Source organism: Leucopleurus acutus (assembly GCF_964270905.1).
Source record: "Leucopleurus acutus genome assembly, chromosome: 2".
Lineage (NCBI taxonomy): Eukaryota > Metazoa > Chordata > Mammalia > Artiodactyla > Delphinidae > Leucopleurus > Leucopleurus acutus.
Window position 1 is genome coordinate 65,455,707 of NC_139143.1, and position 15,530 is coordinate 65,471,236.

General features: G+C 38.7%; 1 protein-coding gene across 6 annotated transcripts in view; it reads right to left on the reverse strand.

Moving 5' to 3' along the window:
- Nucleotides 1-15,261, reverse strand: part of DNM3 (dynamin 3) — a gene marked incomplete at both ends in the record, with an annotated part of 577,972 nt that extends 562,711 nt beyond the window's left edge. For all 6 annotated transcript variants that reach the window (XM_082834657.1, XM_082834656.1, XM_082834654.1 and 3 more), the window contains one exon: nt 15,101-15,261. In XM_082834657.1, coding sequence (XP_082690783.1) covers nt 15,101-15,261 — 161 coding nt within the window. The remainder of the gene's footprint in view (nt 1-15,100) is intronic.
- Between the last annotated feature and the right edge of the window lie 269 nt (nt 15,262-15,530).

Sequence of the window (15,530 nt, forward strand, 5' to 3'; positions counted from 1 at the left end):
TTTTGGCTATTATGAATAATGCTGCTATAACATTCATGTACAGGTTATTGTGTATACTTAGGTTTTCATTCTTGTCGGTGTAATGCATAGAAGTGGAATTGCTGGATATTATAACTATATTTAACTTTTTAAGAAACCGAAAAATTGTTTTCCAAAGTGGCTTTACAATTTTACACTCCCTTCAGAAATGTATGAGGAATCCAATTTCTCCATATCCTCATTGAAACTTGTTATTGTCCATCTTTTTCTTTTAATCATACCCATCTTAGTGCATGTGAAGTGATATTTCATTGTTGCTTTGATTTGCATTTCCCTAATAGCTGATGACACCGAGCATCTTTTCATGTGCTTATTGGTAATTTGTATATATTCACTGGAGAAATATCTATTCAAATCCTTTGCCCATTTTTAAATTGGGTTATTTGTCTTTTTATTAAGTTACAAGAGTTCCTTATATATTCTGGATACTAGTTCTTTATCAGATACATGCTTTGCAAAAAAAAAAAAAAGTCTCCCATTCTATGGGTTATCTTTTCATGTTCTTAGTAGTGTCCTTCGAAGCACAATAGTTTTTAATTTTGATGAAGTCCAAGTTATCTATTTTTTTTTTTTTTTTTGGTCTCTTGTACTTCCAGTGTCATAGCTAAGAAACCACTGCCGAATCTAAAGTCATCAAGATTTACACTTGTGTTTTGCTCTAAAACTCTAAGAGTTTTATTGTTTTAGCTTTTGCATTTAGGTCTTCAATACATTTTTAGTTAGTTTTTGTATATGGTTTGAGACAGCGTTCCAAATTCTTTTGCATGTGGGTATCCTGTTGCCCCAGCACCATTTGTTAAAAAGGCTACTCTTCCTACCCTGCACTGAATTGTCTTGGCATTCTAGTCAGAAATCAACTGACCATAAATGTAATAGTTTATTCCCAGACTCTCAATTCTATTCCATTGATCTGTATGTCTATCCTTATGCCAGTACTATACTATTTTGATTACTGCAGTTTTGTAGTAAGTTCTAGAATTGGAAAGTGTGGGTCCTCCAACTTTACTGTTTTTGTTCTTCCAAGATTATAATACCATTCTTATAAAGGGGTCCACATGAAAAAGGCAAAGAAATGTGAAACACATGGTAAGTGTGTGTAGGGCATGAATCACAGTTCAGTCAAAGCACAACAGATAACCTGGAGAAGCTGGGCCATTCAGGGCCTTTTATGCCATGCCAAGAAGCTTAAATTTTATGCTATTGGCATTAAAAGCTGAAAAGTTTTCACGAAGATAGTGACACCATTTAATTTTAATTTCATATCAATCATGCCATGGCTGTGTGGAAGTTAGATTGAAGGGTTACAGATGGGGAAGGCATTAAGTATATTGCTATAGTCCAGAAGATGAATGATGATAACTTGAACTCAGTTAACGGTTGTAGGAATTAAGCATCACTGGTAATAGGAATTAAGCATACATAGGTGATTAACTTCAGAAATACTTAGAAAGCAAATTAAGCTGTTTGGAGATCATCAGTGACCTTGGCAAGGGCAGTTTCAGTGTACTGATGGGAAAGGAAGACACATTTCATTCCTTATCCACAGCTGCAGAAATAATAGAACTGTGAAAGTAGTGATTAGTAGCTCCCAAATCTGGCTGCTTATCAGAAGCACCAGCAGAGCTTCTGGAAAAACACTGATTACTCTGGTTTAACTCTAGACCCACTGAGTCAGTCTCCATGAGTGGAACCCAGGAACCCATATTTTGACAAGTTCCTCAGGTAAATCATACACACACATATCTATATACTCGCTTTGGGAAATGTTGAGATGGACCATTCTTTCACGTATTAATTATCCCTTATAATTCAAATCTACTTGGTTCCTGGGTTCAAAGAACAAGAGTTCAGATAGTAAAAGTTGGAAAGATAGTAATGGAAGGAAAGAGCTAAGCTAACACAGCTGAAGAGGGCAGATGTTAAAACAGAAGAATCATAAGTACATTTATATCATTAAAAAAATGGAAGGGAATTACATCTAATATCTTATAATAACCTATAATGGAATATAACCTGAAAAAAAAAGAATCACTATGCTGTACACCTGAAACTAATGCAACATTGTAAATCAACTATACTTTAATTTAAAATTTTTTTAAATAAGTAAAAATAGTAGAGAAGTACAGGTGAGAGAAAGGATAACTCAAAAACTAAGGCACATGGGCTATAAGTATTAGTTTATGAAGCTAAGAGCATTATTTCAAATACAGTCAATATTATCTCATAAGTGTCAAATAGAAGTATTTCTAAAAGCCATGATCTTTATGCCCAGTACCAACCCAATCTTAAGTTGGGTCAACAGTTTTCTTAGTGAAAATTCAATAAAAATTAAGTACATAAAACAGAATTGTGCAAGATACTATGGGGAATACCAGTAAGGAGTTTGCAATCTGCCTCAGGGACCACAAACTACAATAAGTCAGTCAGAAACCTTGAAGAGTTAAACAGCATGGAACTAAACTTAGGGAACCATCCCTAAGTCATCGAGAGGTCAGAAAAGGCTGCAATCTGTGACTTTTGGCCCCATCTCAACTTATCAAATTCTTAGACTCTCCTGCTCATCTCAAACCCTACCTCTTTGATGAAATCTTTCCTGGACTCTCCAAAGAGATGTGATATTTTCCTTTAACCATTCAGACCACTCTGTACCTCTAAAGACACCCAAATTCTATCTAAACTTCCATTTCCAATAATAATCATAAACACATAACTGTTGCTATGTGATAGCAAGAATCTTCAAAGTCAAGAACCTTCAGAGGCTCCACCTGCCTCCCTTCTACGCCACGCCAAGAAGCCAGTCAGTCTTTAATCCCCAGCCTCTATCCTTCTGGTGATGGAATACTTACTGCTTCACAGGCAATTCATTCCATTTCTCAACCGTTCTGTTGAGCAGTCTCCCTTACGTTAAGTTTAAACCTGCCTGCCTATAACTTTCACCCATTTGTTCTAATTCAGTCTTCCAGGGACATAGAGTCAATCTCCAATTAACAGGTCCTCAGATATTTGGAGATATCATCCTGACCCAGCCAAGTACTTTCTAACAAATGCCTTGCATAAAAATTGTTAGCCTGGTTACCCTGATAACGACAGCATGGTGCATATCAATCCTGTACCCTTCTGAGTCACCAAGTTCTTTGAAGGAGCTGTTATATACATAGAGCCTCACACAGTTTCTGGCATGGAGTGGACTCTCAAAATATGACTGTAAATGACTCAGTAAGTGAACAAATCCACCTGCTATTAGAATTTTCAAACGTATCCTTTCACAACTGGTTTAATCATCTACCTACAACCAAACAAGTTTATTAAACTCTCTCTGCCCTCAAAAATCAAATAAATGTAATATAAAGAAAATATAAACTCAGACATAATTTGTCAGATATGCAGGTTAAATGAAACATCTTAATAAATAAGAAACCTCAGTGAGAGAAAGACAATTTTTACTATTTCTACTATACGCACTCTTGAAATGTCTGAGTTTTTATCACATATACATATTCCTTTTTCAATTAAAAGACAGTCAATTTAACAAAATATTAAAATTTCTTCATTTTAACTCACCTAGAGAAATAGTATAGTATAGTGTGAATTTTGCCTTCCATAATACAACCTACTATTGAAATATAGAATTAAATAAATGACTAGAGGTAACATTAATCTAGTCCAGAGGCATTCAACAATTTTGAGGACAACCATAGTAAGAAATACATTTTATATTGCTGCATGGTAAACATATACAAATACACAACTAATACAAAAGTTTCACCATACAGTGCTTATCATCACTACCTGGAAGGTACTCTGATACTTTTTCAAGGCTGTTGCAACCCACTAAATTGATATCACATCCCACTAGTAGGTCACACCCACAGTTTGAAAACCTCGGATCCAGTCCAACATCCACCCCATCCTCAACCAATTTATTGATGAAGAACATATGCTTCAGCTTGGATAAATGTATAGAATCACGTAGTTAGTTCATTCATTTAGCTCCAGCTATATGCCAGCATTGTGTTATGGAAATTGACCAATGAAACACAGCTCCTGACTTCATGGAAGCTGCAAACATTTGGACAGACAGACAAGGCAACCAACTGTACAGTAAGATCCCTGTTCAGTGAAGTATGAACGAGGACCACTGAAGAGGGGCTCTAAATCAGACAGGGAGAGCTGCAGAAGACCAGTGGGGTGACAGTAAAGACCAGACTAATCCTAGCTCTCCGTGCTTTCTGCCATGTTGCCTCAGCTTATCTGCGGTATTTCTTTAACAAACATCCAGGGAACACCTACAGTGGGTGTAAATCAAATCCACCTCAAACTAGATAACTCACAAATACTCCTAACTCCCTCAGCAGTAAGATTCCACTGTGTTCTTTCTTCAAATCTTTTCTCCTCCTTTAAATATATGAAAAGAATGGACCTCAGTTTTATTAACTAGGTAACAGAAACAGACACACATACACACAAAGCTCTAAGCCTCCTCTGGATAACCCAAAGCTATTCTTACACAAAGCTTCTGAGGCATACCTAGCAACACAAAGATAATGTAATACCAAATGGAATTAGTTAACTAGCTCAGAGCTAAAATTGGAGGTTAACAGTTGTGGAAATGTCAATCAAGTCAGGATATGAAACTTTCCATTGAAAATAGAGTCACTGGGTATTAGTTCAACACCTACTGCAAGAATTTTGATACTTCTCTAAGGTCTAATAGCACCAGACACTATTATTTTTCTATCTTACCTCCTGATCCCTTGTCTGTAGATCATTTCTGCTCCTTGGCCTTAGCTCATATTCTTGCTAAGTCGTCCTGCTTCTCCAATCAGACTCTCTCAGTTGTTTTTGCCACTTCTACCTCCATCTTTGCCTACAACTTCATCTAACATTTCCAAAAGATAAAGATATGCTAAGAATGGTTTATTCCACATCACAGAATCAAATACTTTGCTTAAAATTCATCATCTAGAACATATGAAAATAATTTCAGCAAGATTCATTTTAATTCTATTATCTCTGTTATTAATTCTACTTATGTTCATTATCTCTGGTATTTGCCATTTAAACCCTAGCATGTCACTTAACTTCTTCTAGTTCAATCTTCTACATTTCTAAATTGAAGTTAATAAAACATGCCTTCACTATGCTCTCAGGGATATTGTTAGGATTAATAAAAGAATAAATGAAAAGTACTTGGGAACTCTTGGGAGGGAAGAGTATACAAACGGGATTTATGTTGTATATATCTGTTTAAAGAAAAAAAAATACCCTGGGGTTATGCAAAATGTGGACAATGCTTTCTTTTAAAAAGGTCCAAATATACTTTAAGTTAGTCTGATCTAAAAGTTAGTATTTTGATGCAGCTGTGATTTTTCCCACATGCACAAAAAAGAGAATTTGCAAATACACATTACTATCTATTCTCTCCTAAATTTGCTTTTGTTTCAGAAAATACCCAGTCTAGATAAAAAACTTAAATAGCTATCATTTATTGATTGCATTATCATAGACCAGGCACAGTACTATCTATCCTCTCTCCTAAATTGACTGTTATTTTTAAAATAGTTGGAAAACGTCCATTCTAGATAAAAGACTAAAGCTAATAACCATTAAATGGGTTCTGGTAGCAATTCCAACATGGGGAGGTGGTTTTCCACACCGACAATAAGCAGTACGCCGGACACCAGCTGGGTATCCTACAATTCAACTCAATTCTGACACTATCTACCTGGAGAAAGCATCAGATTTCACAGGTTGACAGCTCAGTTCCACAAGACCACTCTCCCCTTCAACTTTGGGCACCAATCACAAGCCCAGGTTGTTAGGTGTGTTTCTAACCCACCAGCTACAGATTGGATGTTCCCATAACCTCCTCCTTGATTCAGTCAACTTGCTAGAGCAGTTCAGAGAACTCAGAGAAGCATTTTACTTATTATATTACTGGTTTATTATAAAAAGATATATATAAATCAGGAACAGCCATATAGAAGAGACATACAGGACAAGGTATGGGGAAAGGGTGAGGAGTTTCCATGCCTTCTCCAGGTACACCACTCTCCCCAAATCTCCACGTGTTTGCCAACCCAGAAGCTCTCTGAACCCTGTCCTTTGGGGGGGTTTTTATGAAGGCTTCATTACAGTTATGATTGATTAAATCATTAGCCACTGGCAACTGATTCAACTTGAAGCCCCACTCCCCTCCCTAGATGTTGGGGGTGGGGAATGGGACAAAGTTCCAACTCTCTAATCACGTGGTTGGTTCCACTGGTAACCAGCCCTCATCCTTGGGCGCTTTCCAAAAGTCACCTCATTAACCTAACAAAAGACACCCTTATCACCTTCAACACTTCGGAAATTCCAAGGGTTTTGGGAGCAGTGAGCCAGGAACTGTGAACAAAGACCAAATATATTTGAGAATTACCATGTGAATGACATGTCATGTGAATGACAAAATATATTTTTTTCTTATAAATCACAATATTGCAGCAATCATTTATTAAATGCTTATTATGGGTCATACGCTTTACATCATCTTACTTGGAACTCACACACACATAAAACAATGAAGTCTGTATTATTGTCCCTATAATGCAAATGAGGAAATTAAGTCTCAGTGAAGTTCAGTGCCTTGCTGAGGAGCCATGTGTGTATCCAGTATAGAGTCAGCGGTGGGACGGACACACCTACCAGCAAAGCCGGCACTCTATCACCAGAATATGATGACTCCTTTTCAAATATTGGCTTTTTGAGGATCTAAGAAAACAAATATCTTAAGTAAGATTAGGTACCCATCAAATTACTTATTTAAATGAATTAGTCTTTTCAATTTCAAGCCAAGGAAATTATAGACAATGAGGTCCTTCAGAAGCCCTACTAACTTCTAATAGGTGTGTATGTGTTATTCCCCGGGGATATCATGACCTTGAAGCTCCGGGAAATGAAAATAAGACACTGTCACAAAGAAGCACTGAGACACACACACTTTAAACTCCTGGAAATAGAGAATCTTCAGCAGGGATGTTAGAAGAAAAACAAAATCTAAAGCAATCCTGTATCATTCATAAAATTCATGGACCAAATAAGTCATCCTTTTCCTCAACAATTATCTTGCCTTTCTTGTTAACATTAAGAATTTAACGCAACATTAATGCTTGTTGAAACTGTTAAAATAATTTCTGTGACATTGATGGGCCTCACCCAAAGAATACAAACACAAAAAAAGAATATTAAACAGGCAAACTGAAAGGTAAGGATTTGCTACCCAAATATATATCTTATTTATTATTTCTTTTAAACATGCTCACTTGTTTTGTTTTTTATAAATTTATTTATTTATTTTTATTTTTGGCTGCGCTGGGTCTTCGTTGCTGCGCCTGGGCTTTCTCTAGTTGCGGCAAGCAGGGGCTACTCTTCGTTACAGTGCGTGGGCTTCTCATTGTGGTGGCTTCTCTTGTTGCAGAGCATGGGCTCTAGGCACGCGGGCTTCAGTAGTTGTGGCACATGGACTCAGCAGTGTGGCTCACGGGCTCTAGAGTGCAGGCTCAGTAGCTGTGGCACACGGGCTTAGTTGCTCCGTGGCACATAGGATCTTCCCAGACCAGGGCTCAAACCCATGTCCCCTACATTGGCAGGCGATTCTTAACCACTGTGCCACCAGGGAAGCCCCAAATATATATCTTAATTTTAAAAACATCTCACCCATTTCTTTAAATAGTAACCTTTCCATTTATATTACTTATTCATACACAACTTTTCAGAAGCTTTCCTCGGTTTAAGCAAGGTCAATCAGTGACCAACCCAGGCACAACTTTCTAGATATGCCCACCTGGTGTGAAAATATTAATATTGTGTGAAAACATCCACTATTTCATGTAGTCTTTTCCTGGGCCCATCTGTTTCCTAAAAGTTACAATTTACTCTAGAATATATTATCTCAGCCAAATTACCTGGTCTAAGCCTGAGAAAAATCCTGTTCCCTGTCTCTTTACCCTATTGTGTATGGGGGGAAAAAAATCATTGCTGGTCTACCATCAAGAAAAGTAATGGAAGGGAGTATCAAGGAGGAGGAAAGAGTGGTCCAATGGAATGGAATGGGAAAAGGAGGTGGAAAGGATGAGAGGGAGGCACTTTAAAACAATAAGAGGAGGAAGAGAAAATGATGAACTGCCATGGCGCTCCCAGTTCTGAACACCAAGTTCCAAACTCAACTGTGATTCTATTTCTGATCTTGGGCCAATCTCTTGTTTCTCTGCATCCTAATGTAGCTCCAAGAAGTGACCAAAATTAAACCAGGAGAAAGTTTTTTACAGAACCTAATGAAAAGCCAGTCCTCACTACTGATTTTAAAAAAGCTAAGCCAGCTATGACCAAAAAAAACCAAAATTGCCAACCTGGTATTAATAAATCTTCTAATTTTTTGGAACAGTTTAATTCAATAATACAAATCATTTAGTATCAACCTTCCCTTTGCCTTTACCCTCCTTTCTTTCTAAATACATTCTATTCTCAGGTTTGCCTTTAGAACATTTTCCCTGACATTTTGTCTTCCACTTGCTCTACTACTTTAACTAAATGCCTTATTCTTAAAGAATAGAATTCCATCTCCTTAAAGATCCTTAGTGAGTCTGATCTATCCCACCTATCTCAATGCATCCAGTTATATTTTTAATCTCTCCAACCTCTTTTCTTTCCTGCTACTCTTCTCTCAGGCCCTCTCCAACATACAGTGTTCTTTGTGATTAAGTGACAGTCTAAATTCAATGCCTTGTTGTCAAGTCAGACACTGAGACACAGATCACCAACTCCCTGCTTTGACATCGATACTTCAGTACATGCAGCCTTGAGCTAAAATGATACCGACTGCCAAATGACACCGAAATCTCAAATACTGTCTGCTTTCCACTATATCACAATTCATTTTCAGAATTGTAGTTTTTCAGAGTTGTTTTCTTTTTCACAAAAATAAAGTGACATAGTAAAAATTTTGTCCCATTTAGTTTGCATTATACCCAACTGCCTTCATTTTACAAACTCTTTTAAAGTTGTAGTCTCAGAGCTTATGCTGTCAGTTCTCTTTTTATATATACATCAGCTCCTATACATTTATACTTCCTTCTACGTTCTTACCCAGTATACTTAGAACTCAGTAATATATGCTCATTGACTTCCCTTGCCCACATTTCTCAAGAGTATCAATAGGAGTCATATCCAAGGCTAAATTCCAGCTTGGCACTTGCTAGCCATGTGACCTTGTACAAATTATTTGTCTCTCTAACCCTGAGTTTCCTCCCTCATTAACATGGGGATGTGAAAACAAGCTACAGAAGGCACGGAATGTGTATAACAGGATCCATGCCTGCAACCAAGTAAGGTGAAGCAAATATTGGCCTCCTTCTTCCTTCCACTTTATAAAAATGTGTTTACTATAACATAATCCTTTAGAATTTTTAAATGAATGCTAACTGTGAGAAAAAGCAAAGCAGACTTAGAGATAGGCAAAACTTTGGCCATATAGAAAATAAATTGAATTGTTCTATACAGTACATTAGCTCAGAGTTCTCTTGACTTGGCTGTGGTGGAAGAAGAAAAAAATCATCTATTTCTTTTAGCTGCTTGCAGTCCTCTCTTAAAATTAATCATAATAAGTAAGACAGCATAATTTAACTGTACTTATGAGCCCTAGCACCAAGTACTTACTACCTAAGACAAACACTAATATACTAAATGTATGTCCCATTGGTAGAGAGCCCAATAGCCTACCTTCTAGAACAGCTAACTACTAAGTTTCCATTCCTCCAAAGTTTTGGATGACGCCTGCCCAACTTCATTCTTAAAGAAGTTAATGGAGTGCATTTTTTTGATATCTGTTAATCATAAGTAAATTTCAAAACAGAGATATCCTATGAAGTCCAGTTCACCTAGGTATATTGCTTCTAACGAATTACTGATAATTAAGTTGATTGTTATAGTTAAATCCTACCAATTGAATTTATGATAACCTAAAAGTATATTACATAATGTGAATTCAGCAAAAATATCTTTGTAATTTCAGGTTTTAGCAATTCATTGTTGGATGAAACAAAGTTTATGTTTCTGACACTTCAGTTAAATAGACCCTTGAGAACCATGAAGTATGATTTTCAACAATTATCACATTTTAATTGTTAGCACCCATTTATCTAATAACTTTAATACTTGGAAGCCATTGTTGAAAAATAGTCACTAATTCAGATGCTTTGATATTTTTAAAAATCTTTTCCCTCAATACAAACCTATTTCTGAATTAAGAAGTTTACTAATATGCATGCTCTGTGCCTAATCTTACTTGCAATTAGAGAACTCTTACCTCAATTTTTAATACTCTCTTGAAATCAGTCAAAGGATTTAAGAATAAATTAGTATCTATCGGGGCTTCCCTGGTGGCGCAGTGGTTAAGAATCCGCCTGCTAATGCAGGGGACACGGGTTCGAGCCCTGGTCTGGGAAGATCCCACATGCCGCGGAGCAACTAGGCCCGTGAGCCACAACTACTGAGCCTGCACGTCTGAAGCCTGTGCTCCACAACAAGAGAGGCCAAGATAGTGAGAGGTCCGCGCACCGCGATGAAGAGTGGCCCCGGCTTGCCACAACTAGAGAAAGCCCTCGCACAGAAACGAAGACCCAACACAGCCCCCAAAAAAAATAAGAGCCTACAGAAGTGGTTATTCTTTAAAAAAAAAAAAAATAGTATCTAAGACATATAAATGACTTTGGATTTTTGAAAAATTATCTGGTCACGTCCATTTAACAATAGCATTAAATGGCTCACTTTTAAGGTTCTCCTGTGAAACAACTCTAATTTGATAATCAACATACCCATCTTTAGAAACCTCACAACTAAATAAATAAACCTTATATGACATTCCACATTGAAATGTACTCCCCTCAACATAGTCACTTTATCCTTTATTTGATCCCCATTAGTCAAAAAAACCTATTCTACTTGTGCAAAATTGAAAGTCTATTTACCATTTAGGTTAGAAGAAAATAATGTGAATCCTCTGGCTATATAATAAGCATTGAAGAACTAATGTTTCTAACAAGTATGTCATTAAAAAACATTTACACTTTAGCAACTAGTAGTACAGTTTTCACTTAACACCTCTATAAACAAGTTATATTCCCTATCAATACATACTTAAATAAATAACCCAATTATATCCGAGAGCTCCCTTCAAGAATGTCTAATATAAAGAAAAAAACTTATCTTTTAACTAATGTTGTTTCTGCCTAAGGGGTTGCCTCAAATCCTCCGTGAAATGAGGCAAGATAGACATACATAAATAAATATGAATGAAATTATTAACATAGCAGTTTCTTATTATTTTAGGTGGTGATTTTAAGTGTGATCAAAAAAAGAAGTTAAAAGTATTTATCAGAGGAACTGGTAAATCTCAATATGGAGGGGGTTTAATACAGCACAGAGGTTTTAGAGCACAAGTATAGAGCCCAGATACCTCAAGTTGAATCCTAGCTCCACTGTTTTTATGTTAAATTTACCTTCAGCAAGTTACTCAAAGTCTCTAAATCTCTATTTCCTCCTCTACAAAACAGAACTCTTAAGAGTACCCTCCTCGGGCTTCCCTGGTGGCGCAGTGGTTGAGAGTCCACCTGCCGATGCAGGGGACACGGGTTCGTGTCCCAGTCCGGGAAGATCCCACATGCCGCGGAGCGGCTGGGCCCATGAGCCATGGCCGCTGAGCCTCCGCGTCCGGAGCCTGTACTCCGCAAAAGGAGAGGTCACAACAGTGAGAGGCCCGCGTACCGCAAAAAAAAAAAAAAAAGAGTACCCTCCTCTTCAGGGATTTATGAGGATTCAATGAGATTATCCATGTAAAAGCACCTAGAATAGTACCTGATACATAACAAGTACTCCATAAATGTTGACCATTATCATCATCAACGTCTCACTGCACTGTTAAAAAATAAAGGGGGGTGTGTAAAAGTAGTTGAATAAATTCTTCTGTACACAAACCAGACCAATGGGCAGACCCCAAGCCATCTAGTGAACCCCTATATTCAGACCATGAGTCTGAGCTTCTATTCATTAGACCTTAAGCTGCCTCTCACTGAGAGCATTATACCTCATCTGAACACCCAAAAGAACAATCTGGTTACTCACACTATATTACATTAATATGTAAATTCATCACTTCAGCAAGAAAAATCACAAACAAGTAGTTCATTCATGATTCATTTTATTCATAATAATCTCAAACTTGTCACCCCAAAATTGGATTTTAGAGCTACAGTTAAATAAACTAACCCATTCACATCCAAATTCACTCAGTGGTGTCAAAAAAATCAATATAAACAAACAAACTGAGAGGAGAAGAGATGTTTAGTCCACTAAACATGAAATGTTAAATATTAAGGAGAAAATGCATCATTATTTTGAAGACCAGCTTAAATGATGAGCAAATGCTTAATTTATACAAGTAATGACCCCTTGTTTTATGACTGTGTTCAATAACTGCACAGAGGTCAGAGTCTTAAAATGAAAACAGCTACATGTAAAAGAGGAAAGTTTCATTCTTAAAGAAAAGAACCTTATCTTTATTGGAAAATTTCTGAATAATAAAAAGATAAAAGGTTATAGTAGAATACGAGTAGTTTTTTCCACCTAGGATGACTCTCCTAACAAAATAGAGAATTCCTTTTTCCCCAAGGTTGGTTTATAATTAGAAATTAGATTCCTCAATAATTCAATGACCGAAAACTTTATTAAAGTCAAATGACCTTTTTAATTAATTTTCTCATAATATATAAGCTCTGCTGGCAGGTGTCATCTCTACAGATAATAAAGCATTGCTATATTTACTAAATGAGTTTTCCCCTTTATGTCCATCCTTTTCTTTGACTTGACATTCTTACAGTAATTAATTATTGGTAAAGCTTTAAAAAGTATAATAAATTACTAGTGTATTCTGGTAAATGACGTCCCTATTTTTCATTCTATCATAAAAAATGTTCAAGCTACAATATTTTACTCTTCCAGATTTTTTTAAATTCTCATTTGAAATGAGGATAGTTAATGAGGAAAAATGTTTACAATTTTATTACAGCATTAATGAATATATTCAGGATTTGAAAATCTGAAGAACAGAATTAAGATACATGCATAAAATTGACATTAGGTTCAAAAGCTCTTGCCACAAAAAGTGCATTTATAAAACAGACTCATCCAACTAAATATATGAAAGATGCATAAAATATGGTCACTGCATTTGAATTACTTACAATTTTAATCTTTAAGTATTTGTTTAAAAAACAAAAGTAGCTAAATGACAAGTAAGGCATACTGTTAAATGCTCTAGAGTTTGAAAACCCAAAAAATGTTGTCATCTAAACCTCACCTTCCCTATAGATACCACTTTAAATTTAGTGAATTTCATTGGCAATAAATCAAAGAGAGTAAAACCCTTAAGTATGTGACTGTTCTGTGTACATGTTTTAAATCACATATTCATCCATCACTTCACCATAAGTCTATGATGACGTAGGCAAAATGCTTTACCATCACTTTTCTCATCACTCAGATTAATGATAAAACCAAGCAAAGTGATTAAGTGACTTAGTCAAAGATACCAACCGACAGCAATTTTACTTTTTTTTAGTTGGGTTTCTTAGTTTTCTAGTTCAACAGAAAAACAAAAAACAAAAAAACAAAAACCCTAAGAGTATCATCTGAGAGACAGAGCATCATCTGAGAGAAAAGAATATACACTTTATGGATACTAGCATTCCCAAAGGAGATATAGGAATATCTAAATTTTACACATCACCAAACACTAACAAAAAAAGAAGAAAAAAAAAACCCAAAAAACAGGAACTTTCTGAATACCAAATAAAAAGAGTAAAGTACAATCTCTGTATTGTACCCTCTCTGGCCCACTCTCTCGGCTGTTGTACATTTCTACCTGGTTTACTGCTAGAAAACGGATTTCGGCTTTCATAATGCTTTCTAATGGGCTTTTCTTAGCAAATGTCTACACTGCTCAGGCAAGGCCGTTAAGGTAACTTAATCTCTCATGAATTGCTCAATGGAAAAAATGCTGATTCCCAATTTAAAAATTAATTCTTTAGCTTTTTCTGAATTAAGAGTAACTACGAAACCTGTAACTATAATTTAGATTCAGCGTGTTAACTTGAAGGCTGGCAGGACAAATAAAAGCTTAAGGAACCGAAGATGATGCTGGGGGAGGGGGGCGCAGAGAGAGTGCGAGAAAGATGCTCGTCCCTTCCGAGATGATGCAGGAATGACATGGCACCTGGACAACACAAGTCCACGTCCACCCCCCTCAGAGTCTGTGCCTCGGTTTCTCTGACATATGCCTGGATCTGTGAATAGGTGCACACGCGAACACACCACCTTTTATTCTTCGACTTCTAGAGAGGAGAATGGTGGGAAGCGTCGCGGGTTAAAGCCTCACCACAACAAACGATTTCTTTCTCCTCGTACCCCGCCTCCCCTGCTAGGGGCAGGCGACGACTGTCCCGAACAGTAGACAGCTGACAGGAGCCGAGAATCAGGGCAAGAAGGAAAGCATCTCCGGGGGGGGAGGGGGGCGCTGGGGGGGAGGGGCGGGGAAATATACCCCACAGCCTTGCCGAGAGCCTCCGGGAGGCTGACTAGAAAAGGAGGAGGATATTGAGCTGGGAAAACAGAGAGGGACTGCGAAGCTCCCGGGCGCGCGACGCACCCAGGCTGCCCGGGGCTGGTGCACATCGGGCGGGGGAAGTCGATCCCGGGGCGGACCCCCTCCCCCGACTCCCAGACCGGAGGACCAGGAGGAAATGGCTTTGTATAGCAGGATGAAAGGCAGACAGGAGAACCGCCAGGCAGGGAGGGACAGAGGATGCACGGAGCCGGGACGACCCCGCCCGCCTCACAGACACCTCCGCTCCTCCCTCCGTTCCGCCGCAGCCCCTGGTCCAGCCTCGTGCTCCCGCCGTCCACGCTCGAACGGCCCGGAGTGGGGTCGCCCCCACCCCCACCGCCCCACCCCCGCGCCCTGCACACTCACCTGCCCACGAAGTTCTCGAGCACCGAGCTCTTGCCGGCGCTCTGGCCGCCCACCACGGCGATCTGCGGCAGCTCCAGCAGACAGCTCTGTCCCAGCGAGGAGAAAGCGTCCTGCAGACGGTTCACCAGAGGGATCAGCTCCTCCATCTCCCGGTTCCCCATTGTGCCTGCGCCGCCGGCTGCCCGCTAGACCCTGCTAGTCTCTGCGACCTGGCGGGTAGCCGGGGCCACGCAGCCCTCGCCGTCGCTGCCGCGCTCAGTTCAGTCAGCCGGGTCCAGTCAGACGTCGGATCCCGCCACTGTCCGGCCTCTAGTGCGCTCCTGACAGAAACGGCCCCAAAGCGCGCCTGCGCAGGCGAGCGGGGGCGTGGCCTGGCCCCGCGGCAGCGCCGCCCCGCCCGCGGCGCGCTGGGCGTCTGCTTTGCCCTAGT